Raw genomic sequence first — 22,446 nt, forward strand, 5'->3', positions numbered from 1 at the left:
ACAAGTGGCTTACTCATGTTCTTGTCATCTGCTTTTGAGAAATTTGAAACTAAATTGATCTAGACTTCCGTGTCGTCATAGATGGCAGAAAGCAACCTTAAAGCACATTTAGAATCGAGATTGCTTGAAACTCCATGATGTAGCAGCAACATGGCAATGTGCTACATGCAATTCCATCCTCATCTCTGCAATTAAGAAATGACATGCAGTTTTTACCACAGCAAACAAACATGAGGAGATTGCTACTTCTTCCACGTACATGGAGATGCAGCTTTTGGCATCTAATCGTGGTATTTAAAAAAAAAATTTCCTACATGTTGATAACATACCGGAAGACAATGAAAACCAGCTTGAAGAGCGATCATGTCCCATAGCTGTATTCGGGTCTCAGGAGGCTAATATATATATTTGACAAGGAGCAAGTGAGCTGTGTACCTTTTCAGTTGGTCCCACCTCGACTTTGATCCTTTGATGTGCTACCTAGTGAACATCATGCCAGAGCTCAAAACCGAGCTAGTTGGTGAGCACTCGCAAAAACCAGTACAGCGCACGCCTTTTTCATTTCTTCTCTTAGTCCTCGTTATTGCGAGCACCGCACATATCTAAGGATCATGCTTGAGACTGCAGAAAGGCCCAGAGCATCTACTCAGAAGTACTATTTTGAATACGCCATTGCCAGAAAGATTAACTTAAAGATTTTCCTAAATATGCTACGAAGTATACAATGTCTTAATAGATATTTTTCACAACTGTAAAGCTAGCTTTTTCAGCATTGCCCAACTAATGGTGGCATAGTTATTTTGTTGCAAACAGCACGTGCAAGAATGCAGTTTACCTGTACTACAAATATATAAAAATGTAGACGGGGCTCTCACAATGAAATAATGCAATAGACAAATTTGTGGCGTGCGCAGCTAGCAGTTCACCCTGCAGTGCAAATGAGCAGTGCAGAGAAGCGGACTTGCAAATTGTGAAAAGGGTCTATCGCAAATGAAAACCAAAAAAAGTCTAGATTTCTCCTGAACACTGAGTTGCCTTACATTCAAGTAAGCAAACATGCCTCGATTAGTATCTGCATGGTAGGTTACCCCCATGCGGTCACACACTAGTGAAAAGGCACGTAATTTTATTATGCCTCGCATCAATCAGTCAATCAGAAAAGACAACCAGAACGATGGCTACTCCATTGCCGACCTCTGATCAGACTCTGCGCGACAATGACTGAATGAAAACTTCACGAATAAGTAGCCCACAATGGCCAAATCGTCCTTCCCGCTTCTCTAACACACGCCTGGCTCTCATTACCAAGTGGCTGACACAAACCCAGGCAAGTTGCTGAGACAAAGTATGGAAGCAGGGACAGTGAATAATCCTGCAGGCAATAAAACAAGCACTCTGTGTCGCCAATAATCAGCGCTTGCGGCACACCAGAAACCTGCTTTGATTGCCTCCTATGAGCAATAAGGTTTGCATTCTGGGGCTGAGCGTACAGCCAAAGCAAACTGAACAAACCTGCCAGTTATGAACAAGCTTCTCAGTTACGTTCAGTCGGTTACTGCACACTATTCAATCTAATGAGATTTGGAAGGTTCCCCACAATTTAGAGGACCCTGTTATAAAAGGAAAAATCTAACAGTGAAGGAACTTTCAGCACACAGAGCGCTCAATGATACGTTGCATAATAAGCACTAAGTATTAAGCAAACAAAGTATTATGAAAACCTGCACGGCTGTAAGACATTGCAGTCTACACCAGGTGATATCTGCAAATAGTGCGTAATGTAGTGGCTTGAGCAATGTTTACTGCATTTTCAGCATGAACCATGTTGTACGAACCACCAACATACCACACGTGGCCCGAGCTATTTCTTTACTTGACAGCAAATTAACTGAAAAAGAAATGTTGAATCGTTCTTGCAGCTGCCCCTACAATGGGACGATTCAAGTGGCACTGCAAAAAATCCAACAGGTCGTACAGGCGAGCACAACAGGTACTACAGCGCAAAGGCAGTCATTTGATGACCAGAATGCATAAAGCAAATGTACCCCACTGGTTCTCCTCCTTGCACACATGCACATTACAAAAGAAGTAGCGATTCAAATTTTGGTAACAAGCTCGAAGTAAATCACAAAAATGCGCTACTTGTTGTGAAGGAGATAAAAACCAGAGTCGGCTGACACAAGCTTTTTTCTTTTTTTTTTTCCATTTTCTTCCCTTTTCATTAAATTTTAAATTAATGCAGTCGAAGATCCCCCATTACTCTGGCCTCACAAAACTTACCTGCTCTCAAATCTTGCAAGGAGGTATGCCGATCAGAGGATGACTCCCAATGACAGAACAAGAGCGTATGGCTGAAAGTCCCGCTAAGGTACCGTAAACTTGTGTTTATTCTTAAAACACGCTATGTACAGCAACTATGTACAAGCTATGCGTTAAAAGCATCAAGACAGCGTTGGACAAGATGTACTTGCAACCACTTTGTGAACTCTCGCAATGCCTAGATCCACTTCAAGCACTACACCAGTATATGTACAGATAACAAAGCGTGAGCTGTCCAAAGGCCCTGTAAACCTACCATATTTTCGCGCATACAAGCCACACCAAAAGATAGAGAAATGTTCGTAAAGCATCATAGAGTGCCAGGTATGCACAAACTTTGCCTGCAAGTGAAGCTTCACGGCAACGCATTACACATTACTATGAAGGCTCATAAGAAGGCAAGGCTTTCACTGCCGGAAAGCCACAGTGTGCTGCACAAGGTGTCGAAAACGGCAACGGCTGAACATAAAAAGCAAGGCTTTTGGAGCTTTGCTTTGTTTTAAGAACTGCGCTTGATTGTTTCTACAAAAACATGTATGTTGTATGCAGTTGTTTGCACAGCTTATAGAAGCAGGTTTTTCCCGGCCGTTTTCCGAGGGTTACAGTTTGAGGTATTGGCTCTATGTAGGAGTAGGTTATGTGGGTGAAGATACAGCATTTGGTTTTGGCAGAAAAGGCGACAGAGCCATGAAAATGGTTAACGTGACAATCACATTAAATAGCCAATTATTTCCACACTTGGAAGCACATGCAGATATAGAAAAAAAAAACGAAACACATGTAAACAGGCCTTTGGGCCCATTGCAAATCTTCGACCTGAACTCTCGAACCAGACTGGCAAGGACAAACAACACAACCACTCTCCAGAAACTAGATGACAGTTTTTCCAGAAACAACAACAAAAACAAAGAATTCAATATTTTTATAAACGTTTCAAGGCTCATAACACAAACAACGGAAGGTCTCACAGATGTACACAGGCAAGTCCAAGTGGAAGGGTAAAAACTTTCATAAATATCGCAACACCAACACACAGAAGAGACGCCGACGCTCAAACACTGCTTCGCTGTGGGCCATGGCTCGTACAATGTCACTGCTCTATTAAGCACTGTCATTAAACGCAATGAAAAAAAAATTAAAAAAAACAGGAAGTTTCGTTCGAAGGCAAAGCATTGAAAGCGATAGCAAGGGTTAGCATAGCGCTCGAGCACCCCACACAGCGTTCTACCAACATGTGGAGGCAACACAGCGCGACGCAGCACGCAAGACAGCTGGTGCTACGCAGTCAATACTGCATCGTGGCAGATACCAGGCGCGTCACAAAACTGGCTCAACGAGGAATGCCGGCAGCGGCGTTGCAGGCACTGCACCTCAACAGCGCACAAGATTATACCGACGGAGAACTGTCAGCATTTGTCAGTGCTCAACGAAAGGATTAGATAGACTTGGCTTAGCGTTTACAATCCGTACTAGTCGGACCAGTGTACAGTGCGGTATGCGCACAGCTGTCCAGCAGAAATGCTAAGAAGGGCACGCAATATGCTTGATGCTAGCAGCAGAAGTCGGAATGCTGCCCTGGCTGCAACAGAGCCAGTTGAGAAGTGTTGCGTCACGCTCGGCTTCCCGTCATTTTTTGCAGCCATATCGAGCTCTCCAAGAGGTGCAAATGCATCATTGACGTTGTGACAACGTGAATGCGTCTCGAGTGTTCGTGTAATTGACATTGGCGAAAGAAAAAAACAAAACAAAACGTGAAGCAGTTAAGGACAGCCATACCTTGTGGTATCCGGCTTGGCTATTTTCTACACTCCTTCAGTGACTAAACAAGCTGGTCCACACTTATTCTTGCTGCTCATCAGCATAATAGCAAGAATGTCCAGCGCAGAAATAAGAAGACAAGAAGATGAACGCGCACTTGTTTTGTCATCGTCCCAGTCTTTTTTTTTTCTGCGCTAAATATTTTTGTTATTATGAATTACCAACTCGCCCAAAGGTACAACCTATTTTGATCACTCCTCTTTTAAAAAAAAAGGCAAGAGAGAGAGAGAGAGAGAAATAACAAAAAGGAGTTACCTCCTTTCTCAGTTCAACAAATGCATTCAAAACAGCAAATTAAAAAAGTTAATAAATAGAGCCTTTCCTGGCAGAGCCATTGCTTTTTTTTTTTTCTTCCTCTGATTTTCAATTCATTCAATATATTATAAACAACAAAATCCTTGTATAGTACAGCTCCACTTATGATGAAAACCATAGAGTTCTTTATGGTTACCACCACGGAAATAGTGGCGGTACTGTACCATTGCCACATGGGAATGCTGAGAAGCAGGGGAAGAGGCTTTGGGTTTGCATCTTTCTTAAAGAGCCTAGACATTCGGAACAAGCATGTGACTGATGGTCCATGTTTCACACCCATTTAGTCTGTGCAGAGCAGCCTTTGAGATGGCGTCCTTGCTACGATATTAAGAAGTTGTGTACTGCGTGCTAAGGTGTACAGTTACACCAAACGTGAATGATAACATTTATAGGATGCTAAATTTAAATGAAGAATGAGAATACCATCCCACATTGTGCCCCGCTTTCAAGGTGACGTTCACAATTTCTTTGTTTACCTGTTGTTTGTTTAACTGAGCACGCACAAATGCGAGATGCTTCAGGGGAGAATCAAGGCTCGTTAAAAAAAAACTATTTCAAGAAAACTTTGTTTGCGGAGCCACGGTGATGCTTTAGACCAAGCCTCATTTGAAACACATCAAAGTTTCTATACCTCAGCATTCCCATGCTGTCGCAGTGTCCGTTAAATAAGTCGCACTGACAGAGCTGCCAGATTTTGCGATGGCAGTAATGCAAGAAACTGTACAGAAAATAAAATAAAATTACAAGGAGTCTTCTTTCAATCATATTGCGCTGCAAAGCCATCAAGGGCTTCAGAAATACGTCGAGTACAGACGTGGCCAAACTTTTCACAGCTACGTCATCTAAGAAGATGCTCTACATGCAAAGCCGCCGAGTGCGTCCGGTCCATATTTTGTCCTAGACGACATGAGTGATTCTTGCAAAAAAAAAAAAAAAAAATCTGCGCAATCACCTGTTTACAAAATGGCATATACAAAGCCTATGCGTTGCTTTTTATCATGGCATTCAAAAAAGTGTGGTATGTGACGCTGACTGACCTCTTACGACACTTTGAACTGGTCACGCTTGTTTGAACGGGCCTCTTGTGATGAACAGTCTAAAAGCCTGACAAAATGGAGATTTTAGAGAAATATATATATATATCAGGCATGCGGTACGCATATATCTATGTGTATATATGTGTTATGTATACATATATGTATATAATATAGTATATCTATGTATGCACATCAAATACTCTATGAATACCGTAATGTGCCTTATGAAGTGCATGTGCTTTACACCATGAAGCCCTGAGGCAATTTGCCGAAGAAAAATGTAGATTAGAAGAGGCAGGCGGGAGGTGGGGTGTGTGAAGTGACTGTGCTCGACAGTGGGGCATGACAAAAAAAAGTGAGGTATGGCTGAAGAGAGCAATATGTACACATGAAGCTGCTCATGGCTGCTGTAGGTGAAAACAAACACACACACAAAAAAATATGCACACATGCACACACAAGCACACACACTCAGCGTGTCTCTTTCTCAGTAGATCATCTTGTGGATCTTGAGAATCTTGCCCAGGCGCTGCTTTGCAGTGGCAAAACCTTTCTTCGGCTTTTTCACTGGCGTTTTGTAAACAACCACAGGTTTCCGGGAGGAGAGGAGCGGGGGATGGGTTGAAAGAAGCAAAACAAAATAATCACAGATTAAAAGAAGCACAAATTAATTATCTGTCTGCATACAGTCGCCGACCGATAAATCGGACACTGATAATCGGCGCATGCTCTATAAATCGGACAGCTTCGCGGCACCGTCAAAGGCCCCATAGACTTAATGTGTAAGGACAACCAATATTTCAGACAGCCGCTTGATCTACATTCGATTCTCCGGACTCTGTTCATGGCTGTAGCGAAAGCCAACTCTGCCGCCATTATCTTCTCTGGCAACCTCGACAAGACACGAAGTATGGCCTCAGAGATTACACGCTAAATGGTAATCTCTGAGGCCATGCCTTGATTGCCGCTCTACACGCCTTTGAGATTTAACTGCAGCTGCTGATCTTGGAGGATTTGCCTGAATTGTGAAGTCGCATCAACATCGCGATCATCACATCCCTTTCCGTCACACCGCGCATGATGAGACGGTCATTTGAGTGATCACCCGACGTTTTTACGCAGGCGCTAGAACGAGCGCGTGCGAGAGAGAAAATCTGCAGGCTTTTGCTCCTTGCATGTTTGTCTTTGCCTAGGTACTATGGTGGAGAACTTGCTTTGTTCATTTTGTATGCGTTTGTCTTCTAGGCATGACAGCGTTGCAGAGGGGGGTCGAGTTTGTTTACACTACGACGATGGCGGCCTGCATGGTAAGGCAGTGGGCCCGGACGACCCATTTGGTGATCGCTGAGTCCAAAGGTGCGTTGGACAGACTTGCTCGCGCCTGCAGCGCTGCTGCCGAGTCAGTCACGCCGGATTAAACCTTCCTTGCCCACATCACTGATTTTTCCAGGGGTGCAGTAGGGGCCATAGTAGAGGCCCGACCGGCTCTCCTGGTGCAGCATTTTTCACTCTTGGCAGACTTTTCCGCATGCTACAGTCCGCGACTTTATATGAGCATTTTTGAGTGGTCCCCTATGAGTGAAATAAACGCACAGCACCTTAGCAACTGTGGTTGAACGCCACTGCCTCATATCACGCCGTGAGGATTACTGGCTTTGCGTCTCGCCCACATTAGGTGAGGTTAGGTTAGGTTTAGGTTAGATTTATGTTACCTTACGTTAGGTTAGCACAAAAGGAGTTACGGTGGCATACCATATTCTTACAGCAGTTACACTACGCAGATTTTTGTCTTTGCGTCTTGGCCACATTAGCTCAGGTGAACGTTAGGTTACGTTAGGTTAGGTTAGCGTAAAAGGCATCAGGGTGGCACGGCGCATTCTAACAGCGGTTACACGGTGAGGATTATTGTCTTTTCGTCTCGGCCATCTTTTGTTAGGTTAACATCAGGTCAGGTTAACGTTAGGTTAGGTTAGGTTAGGTTAGTGTAAGAGGCGTTAGGGTAGCGCGACATATTCTTATAGCGGTTGCAGGGGCGCCAAGCGTCCCCGGTGACCTTTCAGCCACTTGCGTTCAACTGCGGTCGTAAGGTGCTCTGCCTTCTAGATTTTTTAATATATGAGGCCCGGTCTCTACTACGGTCCCTACTGCTCCCACGGAAACATTTGTGATGTTATTTTCAAGGTACATCACCGTAAGGCGTGAGAAAGCTATGATGTGCCATGACTGACTTAGCACGAGCGCCGCAGGTGCGAGACAGTCTGTGCGACGCAGCGGTCACCAAATGGGGCATCAGTGCCTAATGCTTCCCCTATTTTACCACGCCAGCACCCAGCGTAAACAAACTCGACCTCACACCGCAATGCCCGCATGCCTAGGGGGCTAATGCATGCAACACGCGCTAAGAAACCCCCTTCATAGTTCCTAGGCAGAGTCATATATACAAGAAGCAAAAGCCCCCAGATTTTCTCTCTCGCACTCGCTCTTAATCGTGCCTGCGCACAAACGTGGGGCGATCCCTCAAATGACCATCTCGTCTGCGCATGGGCTGCTATCCCCATTCTGTTTCTTGAGTTTGCATTGTGCACAGCGTTCTGCCATGCTGTGCTTGTTTGTTTAGTTTGCATTCCGGACAGCGCTCTACTAGCTCCAAGAAGTATTTCTTGTGAAGTTATAGATAGGCTGCGTCACATGGCACCAGCGGTGCCCTCGCAGTCCAAATGAGCCCAACTCCGCAACTGAAGAGGCTGAACTGCCGCCTACCACAACGAGCTCAAATGTGAACATCATTGATGACCTGCTAGGCTGTGGTGAGCCAATCACTGCCGCCGTTAGATCTGAGGACTCTGCAGACGTCGACAGTGCGGTTTCATCGTGTTCCGAACTGAAATATGATGAAATAAATGAACTAGTTCTCCCACCATCAAACAGCAACTCTGACTCGGATGACAATGTGCCCTGTGCTCCGGAGCCTTCCACATACGAATCTGACTCAAGCCTTTGCAATCCTTGCATTGGCATACAGTGAAATTTTAAAACTGGCAGAAATACAGGCAGACTTGGTTGCACGTAAGCAGAAGTGTGTGCAGCAACGCATCGACCACTAGTTCCTTGCACAAGGGCTTTAACACGTAAATAAAGTGATCTTTTTTGAACACGTTTGTTTTTTCGAACACTTGATAGTTCGGACTTAATTACATTCACCGTGGAGTCCGAATTATCGGTAGTCGACTGTGCTACCAGCTGACACATGTTAATTCTACATCTCTTAACCACTCGTACTTAGATTGGGCTTTTAAGCACCAGTGAGAAATAGGGAACTGCACATTCCTACACAAACATGTGTTCATTACGTCAATTGTGAAATCAACGATCATCAGTCAGCATGGACAGGAGACACACGACAGCAAGTTTCTCATCCATGGAAGCAAGTGTATCATAAACACTATGGCGGTTGGCTCACAAAGAAAAAAATTACCTGTTGTTCGATTTTACACGAAAGAGAATACGGTGCCCTCTAAATCTCCGAAAGCTTGTGGTACAGGCAGATACAGAAGTCTGATTCACAGATAGGGTGTAATGTAGCCATGCAGCAAAGGAGCCATAAGAACTGCCACTGTAGAAGGCTCCGGGTTATGTTGCAAGTATATATAGCGCAAAGTGGTAACAGCAGGATGACAAGGGGGCAAGAACAGGTACGGCACTTCACACAATACATCCTCGTAACATAATGCAATATCAGCTAGCCCAATCTGACACCCTTCTAAAGGCATGAGGTCAGTTTTGACCCCCTCTGGGTATTTATTATGAGCCCAAGGCTCGCTACCTGAGCACTCTTACAATGTACCTCCCTTTGTATGCAGTTGCTGATCGATAATCTGGACGTTTATAGTTCTGACATGCTCAGTGATTCAGACGGCTTCGTGCTGCCACCACCCGCCCCACCAGCACACTATAATGTATAAATATGTGCCGTTATACATTTCAAACTTCACTTGCACAAGTTGTCAAGACGACAAGGAAGAGCTATCATTTTGTTTAGACACGCTGCCAGTGTCTTCTCAAACCAAAAGTAGCCTAGTCAATCCAGTGGACACCAATCCCACTTGAACCACAGCACGAGCCAAGCAATGCTGCTAGGTTGTCAAGACTTCATTTGCTTGTTGTGGTCATCCTGTGCATCCACTATTTGTTCCTTTTAGATATTAAACATAGCACCATGATCATGGGCGATTTGTTTTCTTCTGCGGCTAAGAAATTTCTTGTCACACATTATCATCAAGCAGCTCCAACTGCGCACACAATGTTTGCGCTGATGAGAGCAGCAACAAAAGTGCAGGACAACGACACTTGTGAAGAAACCTGCTCTTGTTCCGACTAGAGGAGCACAGTCAACCTCTGCTGAGGTTGCCGAGGAATGGAGAACTACTGCATGCATTGATCATACGTGTATTGACCTGCAGGGACAGCACAGCAATGGTCTAAATACAGACAGACCAGGTTGTGTGCAAGCATGCGTGCATGCAGCAACGCACTGACAACATTCTCGTCGTGAATCCAATTTTTTTTCTCGGGCTTGACAACTTCGACTTCTAGACAGTCCAAGCATAGTCTGAATTATCGGCCAGCAACCGCGCAGCTGTAGCAGCCAGGAATTTAAACACGACTTTGTGCTTGGAAGTAGAACTACATATGCACACAGCTACAGTAGCGAGTCTTGCGGCACCCGTGGATGATCTTTTCGCAACAACAGAAGTAAATGTTTAAAAAGGTAAGCTCACGCCTGAAGGCATCTGGAGGCAGGGAGGGCTTTTTGCTGACCGCTGAGGATGTGGACGGGCCGGCTTCAAACTCCTCCATGTCCTTTTCCTTGGCTTTAGACGGCGCTTGCGACTTCTTGCGGTGGTAGGATCGCTTGGGAGGCTGCAAGTCGTGCCATGTGAACAAGTGTGTATCAAAAGACTGCAAGAGGGAACATCAAATTACTTGTGATCTGTCGATCCAAGTTTGACATGCTCATATGTGACAGGTAGCTTTCCTGCTGAACACTTATCTTCAATGAACACTTTATTGCAGGGGACATGTGCTTGGTCACTACAGCGTCTCTCTTGAAACCAATTTGGGTGTTGTTCTGTAATATTGCTCACAAGGGCGCATATTAGTAACAGAACACCTTAAAGAGACAGACAACCGCTCGGAACACGAATCAAGATAACCACATTGATGGAATAAATCCCTATCGTAGCGGCTAAAACGAGCCCTGCTTTCCCCATTAAATGTGGATTTATATCTTTAATTCGTCACTGAAAGTCGTGAAAAATGACCTTTGGCACTCCACGCAGCAAAAACATGACGCTGCATAAGAGGTCCCCCATGTGACCTTCTACTAGTATATGCGGTTACTGGCCTTTTTATTAGTATTAAAATGCCTTATACTTTTTGTTCATTCCTAACATACAATGTGCAGATAAGCCTTCGTTCATAGTATGCAGGAAAGTGGCGCTGCTTTCTCCTTCGTTTTCGATCAGTTAGCTTGGCTCATTTATCAACAGAACAACGAAGACAGGGAGCCAGCCAGCCATGACTTAGGCGTGTACATGGGGAAAAATGCGGTACCAATATAGGAAGCTTTTGTACAACAACGTCAACTTATTGCACAAGTTTTTTATTTTCAGAAGTGGTTGAAAAGGTCAAAATGTAGGTGGTTAAACACAGCTACACCCACTCCTGTGAAAGCAGAACAAAGGGTGGCCTTCACAATTTGGAAAGGAGGGCTAGCGACATCGCTCTCACTTCCCAGCATTGCTGGAGGAGGGACTCGTACTTTTTTAGAGGCTGCTCAGATCGAAAAATTCTGCTTACTAGATATCCACGCGCTTTTGGAAGTAACCATTGCAGATGTAAACACTACCGAGAGTGAGCTTTGCGTTGCGTCATACAGAACAAGGTCCTCAAAAATTGGTTGTCAGTCCCTCTAACAAGCTTTGCTGCACTTCATTTCACACTGTGGGGATTCTCGACTCTCACATCTCCTGTGATCCGGCTTCCCCTGCATAGCTCGGTTGGTGTAGTTACAGAATAGTACGAGAGATGGCGCGAGTGCTGTGCTGCTAACACCGCCTATCCACGGGGTAACTCGGGCGCAAAAGTAGCCTCTTCCTCTTTGGCTTGGGGCCGGCAGGATACACAGACGTCTCGCGTGCCGGCCGGCACGCTTTACATAACGGTCCCGAGAAAGGCTCCGGAGTGGGGCACCAGGATGAATGAGCATGAACATTCAAACATACCACCGTTCGCGTGACTGTAGATGCAAACGACCAGGCGTTGATGCCTAGCATGGGGGCGAACATGTTCACTCGCTATCCTGTCAGGGTGAGTCGGATTTCCTCAATTTGTCAGCGCCCATAGGCATGTTCTATAGACAGTAATGTGGCTGCCTATATTAGTGCATAAAAGGTGCAATGAAAGCCCTTTTCATGGTTTGCACTACTGTGTTGCCCTTCCTTTGTCACAAGACCACTTTTGAGACCCCACAACGCTTAGCAGACCCAGAACACGACAGGAATATGTGGCCGCCTTTTGCACTACCAGCATTTTTGACTAAGAAACAGCCCACCATCTGAATTCCCCATGTGAAAAAAAAGAAATGATTATTTGATGCAAATGTACCTCACGCATTATGATCAAAATCTTGTGAAGAATGGTCAGCAGCAAGAAGCACAGCGATGTATGTGTGAGAATACGAAGACACTATTACATAGAGGGCCATCACAGATCAAAACTGATACCCCTGTCACAGTGGACATTTCAATGCCATTCAAACTGAATGGCATTAGCATCAAATTACACTATTTGACTGCTACACAGCGATATCTATTGCCATTAGAATCGAATTACTTCCGCGATCGAATGCGTTCCAGACACTAATTCGGTTTTGGACTCGAAGCGAATGTGTACGCTCTACCCCAGAAACAAGGTAAAATATGACATTAAGCGTTCATAATTTGAGAACCATTCATGTAGAAAGGTAATTATTTTGCGTGTTTTAAGGCATCTGTCATTTTAACGTGAGAAAAACCTGTAAGGCAGGCTGTCACAAAATGTTTTTGCTCTACACCATGTGGCGTCCGGCCGCTGTTGCTTTGCCGGTCGGCCATACTGTAAACAAAGGGGCGCCAGTGTGCGTGTACAAAGCAAGGTACGCAGCAACCAACCACTTCACTTGCTGCAACTGAAGCTCTTAGTTCAGCGCTCCCATGTTGGTCATATTGCTTGCGTTCAATTTATCGGCTATGGCTAATAAGCTGGCTAAGCTTTGTCTAGGCTTATGGTGGCCCAGACATACTGAAATAGAAGTTTTAAATGCATATTATTTCAGTGAAGCAACACCCCATATTTATTTTTAAATAAATAAATTTGACTATTCAGGCACTCACACATACCTTGTCCTACTTTTCTTGCTAATTCTTATTAGAATAATCTACGCTGATATCATGACAGAATGACATTAATTTTTTCTGTGCAGCCAGCACCACGGGTTGAATGGCACTCCTTACCAAATGTCATTCGAATGTAATAAGATTGAAATGCCCAGTGTGACAGGGGTATAATTCACAGTAAAACAAGCTGAGTGCTGAATTTTAATGGCAGCGCTATGTGAACGGCATTCACAGTGTGCCAGCATGTCTAACAATAGAACAGAGTGATACCGTATTTATTCGCGTATAACCCGCACCAAAATGTGAAAAAACGCGTTTAAAAAGTGGGGGTGCGGGTTATCTGCGAATTTTTTCCTTGGGAGGGGGGGGGGGTCGGCTTCACCGCAATGTGCGGCGGCCTCCCCGTGTAGTCCGCCATCCCCATCGTCATCGACGCTTGTCAAGCCGATGAAGGGCCAACGAAAGGCCAGCATTGTTGAGCCTCGCGTTAGGCGCTGTTTAGTGTACTTACCCCAGTTTGCACTGTTTGCCTGCTTTGTTTTGGCATCATGAGTGCGACTCGACGGCAGTGTTTCACAGCGAAAGAGAAGCTAAAGATTATAGCCACTGCCGAAGAAATCGGCAACAGAGCTGCTGCAAGATAGCATGACGTCGACGAGTCGTGCATTCGCGACTGGAGGAAGAAAAAAGAGAGTCTCGAAGCAACGAACCGGAACAGGCGAGCGTTTCGGGGTCCGAAGACTGGCGCGTACCCCCACCTCGAGACGCAGCTTGCGAAGTTCATTGAGGAGCAGAGAAGTCGTGGCCACGCTGTTTCGACTGAGATGGCGCAAATGGAAGCCCTGAAGTTGGCCCGGGAATTGAACATTCCACGTGAGTTTCGTGCAAGCCGTGGATGGCTTCAGCGCTTCATGCGAAGACATGGATTTTCTATGCGGCGGCGAACAACCATGTGCCAGCGGCTTCCTGAAGCCTACGAGGAAAAGTTGTTGAACTTTCAACGATATGTGATCGCACTTCGGAAGGAGCACAGCTATTTGCTGTCTCAGGTGGGAAATGCTGATCAAACACCTGTGTACTTTGAGATGCCGATGGACACGACCATGGAAAAAAAGGGCTCCAAATCAGTCAGCGTGCTGACCGGCGGAAATGCCAAGCTGCGCTGCACAGTCATGCTATGCGCTTTGGCTGACGGCACGAAACTGCGCCCGTATGTGATTTTCAAACGCAAGACGCTACCTAGCATTCCACTGCCCCCAGGAATCGTTGTGCGTGCGGAAGAAAATTCGTGGATGAACAGTGGCCTAGTCGGTGACTGGCTTCGAGTAATCTGGGAGCGAAGACCAGGTGCCTTGCTGGCACGCCGGTCGATGCTCGTACTAGATTCCTTCAGAGGCCACTGCACTGATGCGGTGAAGGCTCGCCTTGCCGAGACCAGCACCGACCTCGTCATAATACCTGGCGGCATGACGTCCATGCTACAGCCACTCGACGTGTGCCTGAACAAGCCGTTCAAGGCACACGTGAAGCGGCTGTATGCCCAGTGGATGGCCGACGGCATGTACGCCCTCACACCGACGGGACGCGTGCGAAGGCCTGATATTCCATTGCTGTGCCAGTGGATCGTGGATGCGTGGAAAGCGATACCGGCCGATTTGGTGCGCAAAAGCTTTAAAAAATGTGCGATCAGTAATAGTCTGGATGGTTCCGAGGACGACTACGTCTTTGAGAGTGGCGATGAAGCCTCGGATGGCAGTAGTGAGAGCGGCGTCGATTAAGAATCGGATAACCAGTGACGTGGTGGCGGTCGTTTGAATAAATGTTCTGAAAACGAAATGATCACTGAGTGTGAGTTGCATCTTTCTAGCGCTCATTTTTTTTTTTTTTCAGGTAAACGTGCGGGTTATACGCGAGTTTTTTTTTTTTTTCCGCCGAGTTCAAAGTTAGGGGTGCGGGTTATACGCAGGGGCGGGTTATACGCGGGTAAATACGGTATGTACGCTTTAAAAAAAAAGATAGAAAGAAAAAAAAGAAAAAGGAAGAGTACTATAGTAGAAACCTGTTGACATGTTTTTAAACACACCATGGAGGAAAAAGCAAATGACAGCCGGGAAAACGTAACAGTGAGGAATGGCCAGAAATCACCACAGCAACATCGGGCACAGCTCTGAATACCTGCAGTACAATTGTTACGACATCTCAGCCCCCGTAAAGTGACCGAGGATAGCACATGCGCGTGTGTATAACTAACGGACACGTGCGATGTTCTGTGACAGTGGCCCCTTTCCACTCATTTCTTTCCACTGTTTAATGCAATATTTTGCATATGTTTCAAAACACAGCGCAATTCTGTTTGTTTGTTTGTTTATTTATTTATTCTTTCTTTTGCGTTTATTGGAATACCCTCAGGGCCCTAAAGGCATTGTGGTGGTGAAGCAGACTAAAAAGAGCCGGCAATTATGAAATGCAAGTGAAATCCTTGTGCAAGTCCCAAAATAAACGTAGCCCTGTGCTTGGCAGGGATCTGGCACAGCGTGCGTGGTTCTCGGGAAGTTTTAACCGATGCACGCTTTCTCCCAATGCTTGCGCTATGCCTGGCTTGTGCAAATTTGGCCGCTTGTTGCAACGAAATGGTCGCTTGTTGCAATGCGTGAGAGCAAGTTTTCCTCTGCATGGCTAAATTTACATTACTGCCATGTTCAAATGCAACGTAAGATGCGGGAACACTACAGAATGATAACGTATCTAATGGGAACAAGATACAAGGGAGCCGATGGGATTTTGGTCGAGGCATGCAGAAACACGATGTAGCAGCCAGGAAAATGCAAGAGCGAGGAACGTATCAACAGAGTTCCAATGTATGTGATTTGAGTTGTAACGTAACCTCCAAGCAGCGATGTTGTACTGCATGATATTCATGCATAGATGGCATTGCAGACTCTACCATGAAATGTGCCGAATAAAATATTTTTTTATGACCACACTACCAGCGTAGCTTTCAGAGCATCGTCTACAGAGGATGAAATGTTTGATGTAGAGCATCGTCTACAGAGGATGAAATGCTTGGCTAGTAGATTGGTGCTTCATAACTATCTCTGCATTTTTTACGGGCAGGAAAAGAAATGATGTCTAAGTAGTAAAAATATGCAAATTTGTCTGTCATGTCACAAGTTTCACAATACTTTCACATACTGTTTGGGTCTTTCTTGAGTAGAAAGAGTCATAAAATTTGACAAGTTGAGCTCCAGTGCATCTTTGAATGCAATTCTATTCCATTATTCCTTCACATGTGAACATTAAGCTGACTTTGTTTAGAAGACTTCAACATATATACAACATCACAGGGAGCTGGAGACGGTATACAGAAGCATGGTTTCCTTCCGGTTCTTCCTTTTTTTCCCCCATTTTGGACCCTGATTTATGGCGCACGAAACCTTTGCTCGAAGCATTTGCAAACGGACTCGCGAAACGCAATCTACCTATCTAATTCACCTGATGTTTTTTGACAGTGGTGGCCTCTTAAGAGAAAAAAAAAAGATTTGCACAACACACCACGAACGTGAAGGTGCACGAGAGTGGCAAGAACTAATAAAATACAGTCGAACGTCGACATAGCTAACACAGACATAACAAATTACAATATATAATGAAATAAATGTAGTATGCTTACTGCTGATATCAGCATGTAACAAATATATGATATACCTGATATAATGAAAACATTTTTGTGTAGGGTGTGACTTCGTTATGGGATTCATCTGTATGGAATAACGTTGTTCATATGTATTGAAAAAAAAAAACACAAAAAGAAAGCATTAACTAGGAAAGAAACGTATGACCCAAGGTCGCTAAACATTTTGACAGATTCAACCGCACTTGACATCTGCGTAATGAGAAGCGTAGCGCGAATCACTGCAGCACGAGATGCGAACATGCGACGAGTTTGTGGGGCCCAAGTGATCCGAGATGCGTGGTGTTGTTTTCGCAGCATCAATAAGCTTACGCTTGCACTCCTCAAGTTCGGCCTGGCTCAGCAGCTTCTTTGGGCAGGGCATTTTGGCGTAAAGTTTTGACATGCCCACACGGCGAGAATCATTGCGACACGAGGCGCAGACACATGCCAAACTGGTTGGACCCGGTTGGGTCAAGATGCACTGTCTTTTGCCGTTTTCTTACTGCACGTATTTAAGACAGTGAAAGGAAACCGAAACGAAATCGAGCTGGTGAGCGGAGCTGGAATGTCTGACCGAAATGTGACACGCACTTCGAGCCGCCTGCAGCAGGGAACAACTATGCGTTTGGGTTATCGCCTATAAGAAGTGTGCAATATGCTTCCAATGGCCCTACACAGCACGCACTGTTAAACAAACAGGTGAAGTCGCTTATTGAGATTTAGGGTTGGCAGCGATGTAAATGACGATGTGCGATGACTCACAAGCCGATTTATTGGTACAGAAAGAGAGAACTGCGTGTATGCTGGAATTTCCACGTGACACAAGTGGGCGAGTACTGCAAGGAAGCCGCTGTGGAGGGCGCCCATTGCTCTTGATTGCACATCTTCACGACTTCTTAAAATGCATAAGCATTTCTATGCCTACCCAACGAGGACACCCATCTGTTCGTCTGTCAGGTAAGATGAATTGCTACAAAGAAATTAATGTATAAAAAAAATAAGCTCGAAAGGAAAAAAAATGTTGGCAGTCGTGAGGTTTTACCCTACGACCCCCCCCCACCCACCCCCAAGAAGCCGACTGTGTTACCCATTGGGCTAGACAATAACGTTAATTTTTTGCTCGGACAGGATCTAGCGGCCGGAAAGAAATCCTACAATAGCAGTCTGGCTATGTACTGGATACTGTGTGCTGAAAGATCGTGTTTTGTGGGAACATATGAACCAGATTAAAAAAAAAAGCATAACTGTACTGGGTCATTTTTTATGTTCTCAATCAATTATGAACGCTGGCGCCGGGAAATCATACAAAACAGGATCGAATCAATAAGGTTCTACCGTACAGACTCTATAAGGGATATGAGTAAAATACATAAAAAAGGTTTGTGTATCTACTTGGACAGTACCATGGCACATCAAAGCATTGAGAGGTTCAATGAGGCTAAACCTTTCAAGTGCCGCTGCGGTAGAAACAAATGAACGTAGGCCATTAATGAGTGAGAAAAGAAAACGCATCGCAAACCAAGACTTACAGGCTTGTTGGCAAGCTTGGACGCTGTGTCCTCGATGGTGCGCTTGACGGACTTCTTCTGCGTTCCCTCTCGTGTGGGACGTGGTGGTTTTGGGCAGTTTGGAGCAAGCTTGGCTGTGAAAGAAGAATGAGAACGAAGAAAAAAAAAGAGAGAAAAGAAAAAAGAAGGTAAAAAATCTCCACAAGTTATTTTTTATGTCACCTTTCCATCCAATTAGGATTCCCCTTCCTCCCTTCATATGGGCTGTAAGTTACAAATTAAAGTACGACATTTAAAGTTATATTATATAGTAGAAAAATGGGGTTTAAAGGGGCCCTGAACTACCCCTTTGGCTTGGTGAAATAACACAGTCTGCGGGTAGCATACGCTGCAGTGAACATCTCAGCCAAGCTTTGCTGTCGCACGCGGTACATGGAGCTCGAAAGCGGATTACGAAGTCACCTTTCTCTCAAATGCTCTCTTTTCTACAAAAGGCCCTGTCCTCGCTCTCTTCCAGACGTACTATTTCAGCGTCGGACGCACTATTTCGTCATTCCCTTAGACAGCTGCTACTGGCAGAGAGCTGACATCAAGTTGCAGTCGGCTACATCGCATAGGTGCCGCGGCCGCGGTGGGGTGCCACCACGAGTCCACTGGCTAAGCGCACTGCGGCTTGCTGAGGACAACCACGTTTGGCTTATGTTTAGCACGTCATAGGCACTAAAGGCGGAAGTCGTGACATCTGCGCTAACATCCAGAGTGAAATTTGAACTGCGCGCCACGGTGACATCTGGAAGGCGGAGCGTTCTGGGCACGCCCCACTGTGCCGTAGCCTTCGCAGTGCAAGGCATCGAAGAAGGAACAGGAGCGCAGCGGAGGCCACGTTTGATCGCCAATAACTCCACTTATGCAGAAAGCATTGGAGCGCTTTTTGCAGCAAAGAATTTCTGAAATAGCCTATTTTCACTTCAAATGTCGTTCTCCTCTGCAATAAAGAGTGGTTCAAAGCCCCTATAATGCCTCGAGGAAACTTGCTGGTCATGGGAGATGCCGTAGCGAGCGAAGCTCCATGTTAATTTCTACCGACCGCAGTTCTTTATTAGTACACCTACATATGAGAACGGGAGAGTGTCCTTGCATTTCACCCCCACCAAAACCCGCATGCCACAGCAGGGAGTCGAACCCACGACCTTGTGACCAGCAGCAGAACGCCACAGCAACTGAGCCACCGTTGAAAGTCGCAGGGACACTAGAAGGAACACTAAATCGGCCTAGACTCGATAAAGTGTTCTCTCAAAACTCTGCTCTCATGCATTTCACAGAAGGAGGTTGATTACAGAAGGAGAAACTGAAAGAAGCCAAATTTCCATTTTATTATTATTTTTTTTAATTCACACCGAAACTCCCCCACATAGGTATGTCGGTGCGATATCACAAATTACATTTTCTTTTTTTTTTTTTCTTCCTCTCCTTATTTGGGATGTTATGGTGCGGTAGATGTTACTGAAGCTTGCCAAGTTCATTCTTTCACTCTCTTAGACTGAATACAGTGTAGTGCATCTTTACCGATAAATAGGTTAGCTGGGCCTGAGCAGATGTAGACCAAATCCGTAATGTCACGGCAAGCTGGCGCAGCAACATCAAGCCGGTAGCGCCATCACCCCCCCCCCCCCCTGGTTTTTTGCATCTCTTTAAGATTATCAAGAATCCGCTCATGCTAATACTACTGCAGTGGCTTTTTTGGTACTATTATAGAAAAGCAATTTAATAATACAGCTGAAGTTTTATTTCTATTTAGGGTGCCTTTTAATTACAAATGCAGAATTTAATGAAAACAATGAGGCAATGTCCCCTTCTACTAAGAAAGAAAAGCAGAAAAGCAAGAAAAATACTAATAGTACAGTTGATGGCTGATTTTTCGTCCAATGATAATTTTGACATGCTTGAATTATTTGGACATCTATGCGGCACTGTTTCGACATTTCATGCTTCTGATTATACAGAGTTTCAGTGAGCACTTGTCTTTCAAGTCAGCTGGCCCATTTTTCCATGTTATTGATACCTATCAAAAAGAACTAAGGGTTTCCCAGCATCGCACTTGAGTTCATATCAGCAACGATACGAGTGGAACGAGCCATGGGATGGCAAATGATAGGTGTAACATTCTTATTAAGAGACAGTAGATGACGGTAGGATGGATTTGAGAGCAAACAGAATGAAGATGACGTTCAAGCCGAAATTAGAGGAAGAAAGGAAGTTGGGAAGGTCATGTAATGCGTAGAGATGAGTGGAGGAGATAACGAATTACAGAATGGGTGCCAAAGGAACGGAAATGCAGTCGAGGACAGCCGAGAATTAGTAGGTGGTTTCGGTTTCACGAGATTGGGAAATTTATGTGCATAGGGTGGATTCGGCTAGCATAACACAGGATTAACGGGACATCACTGGGAGGGGCCTTTGTCCTGCAGTGAACATGAAATAGAATATTATTGATGATGATGATGCCGATTACGATAATAACTCTCTCACTATTTTCGACACAAAAGCACAATTATAAAGCAATGGCCTGGCTAACAACTAAAATGTGCACTGGGCCCAACCTTTGGGATTCCAGGCCTCGTCTCGCTTTGATCGCCCCCGAGGTTTGAACACGCGAAGCTCGTCGTCCGAGGCTTCCAGTCCAGGGTAAACTGGAACACAATGAGGACATCAAACGCAAGAAGCCATTAAACATACAGATGCATACCTGTCAATCTGCGAGCTTTAAAATTCGAAAAACCCGCGCAGAATTAACAGAAGAGGGTGGATAGCACTCATTTAAAAATTTTAAAGCTTGCCCCGAGCGCATGCCTTTTGCGGAATACCTAACCGATTCTAGCGCGTCCCCACATATAACACACATCCAATTTTTGCAGACTCAAAGTATGAAAATCAAAGTGCACTTGAATGTACCAGGCCGTCAATTCAAAAAAGAAAAATATAGCATGCCCTCCACATTTACAATCATAAAAAAACGAGACATGCAGAATTTGCGTGGACGGGAATTTTTTAAAAATTAACTTTCATAATGAAAGCGGCACACTGTCTTTGCCATTTGCATTTCATTGGCCACAGATATCAAGCACAAAGGGGTGGCATTCTCAAGCTATCCCTTTAGATACTGCTATCAATTTCGCAGGACCTTACGTCGAACTTGTCAAAGTATGCGGCCAATGGTGTTCCTAGAACTGTGTGCAGATAATGAGCCTGGCACAACGCCAAAAACACTGGCGGCTGATTACACCAATGCATTCAGTGCCGAGCCGCACGAAATCTCAGGAAAGTGACATCGTCTTCTAAAGTTATTAGAGAAGACTACCGCTCTAGATTATAGTCGAGCATAAAATGAACCAAGCGCAAGCTTTGCAAAAACGTGCTCTGCCACCATTTTGTGAAGGCCACACTTCGCCATCTGACGGCTCTGATGGGTAAGCTATTGCCAACGACGCGAACACAGATTTGGTTTCATATCTGATCGCAATGTGCAGACAATCTTCAGACCCATTTTCTCAGAAGACAGGCACATATTATATTCAGGTAAATACGGTACACACTTTAGCTTTAGAGGCAACACACAAGAAGCAGAAAACTTGGAAAAGCAGATGTTGATAAGCAATACATTGCTTTTAGACCACAGTGACTTTTTCAACGACTTTGCTTTTGCCAATTTTGCCTGCTTCAGGAACTTGTCTGCATAAACTTGCTCGAAGCAAGTAACTTTCTAGCATACCTTCACCATCAGAAAACTTTTAACGGAGGGTTTGGAGACCTATAAGCATAACCTTTTCATGTAACAGAATGTAATTTTCATAAAACTTGATGCAATAATCATAAAACCGCAAAATGAGCCAAAGCTTATAAACATTAAGGAAGATGTCAGAGTTTGCAGATATGCAGATGAATCAAAGAAGGCAAGAAAAAACAACACACATAAATCAACCATTAAAATAGAAAATTTCAAAGCAAGAGCCAAGTGACAAAAATTCATGAACGATTACAGTTGGCCACAACAACTGATTTGGAAATTGCAGAACAGACAGGCATGAAAAGCAGTACGACACCCCCATTTTCAGCTATTTCACTCCTTGTAACAAAGTCTATGCAGTCTCCAGCCGGCACATCACGGGAGCAATGGGTGATGTGTCTGCTGGCGTAGCCAATCCGCCTCTGGTCAGGGTGACATCCAAAAAGTGGTCGACCAAGAATATGGCCCATGTGCTAGCATGCACCTTGCAAAGGAAGTGTATGTATTGTCAATTTGCAAAGTCATCTGAAGCCAGGAATATGAAGTTTAGGCAAAT

At 44.8% G+C, this 22,446-nt stretch overlaps 1 protein-coding gene across 3 annotated transcripts in view; it reads right to left on the reverse strand.

Moving 5' to 3' along the window:
• Positions 1-2,346: 2,346 nt before the first annotated feature.
• LOC142585364 (histone lysine demethylase PHF8-like) overlaps positions 2,347-22,446 on the reverse strand; it is a 53,278-nt gene continuing 33,178 nt past the window's right edge. For 2 of the 3 annotated variants that reach the window (XM_075696076.1, XM_075696077.1), the window contains exons 16-19: positions 20,707-20,796; positions 18,128-18,240; positions 10,268-10,409; positions 2,347-6,056 (exon numbers count right to left, since the gene is read on the reverse strand). In XM_075696076.1, the coding sequence (XP_075552191.1) occupies positions 5,977-6,056; positions 10,268-10,409; positions 18,128-18,240; positions 20,707-20,796 (425 nt within the window). In that variant the 3' untranslated portion in view covers positions 2,347-5,976. The remainder of the gene's footprint in view (positions 6,057-10,267; positions 10,410-18,127; positions 18,241-20,706; positions 20,797-22,446) is intronic. The other variant, XM_075696078.1, reaches the window with a different exon arrangement.

This window comes from Dermacentor variabilis, chromosome 6 (assembly GCF_050947875.1).
Source record: "Dermacentor variabilis isolate Ectoservices chromosome 6, ASM5094787v1, whole genome shotgun sequence".
Classification (NCBI taxonomy): Eukaryota; Metazoa; Arthropoda; class Arachnida; order Ixodida; family Ixodidae; genus Dermacentor; species Dermacentor variabilis.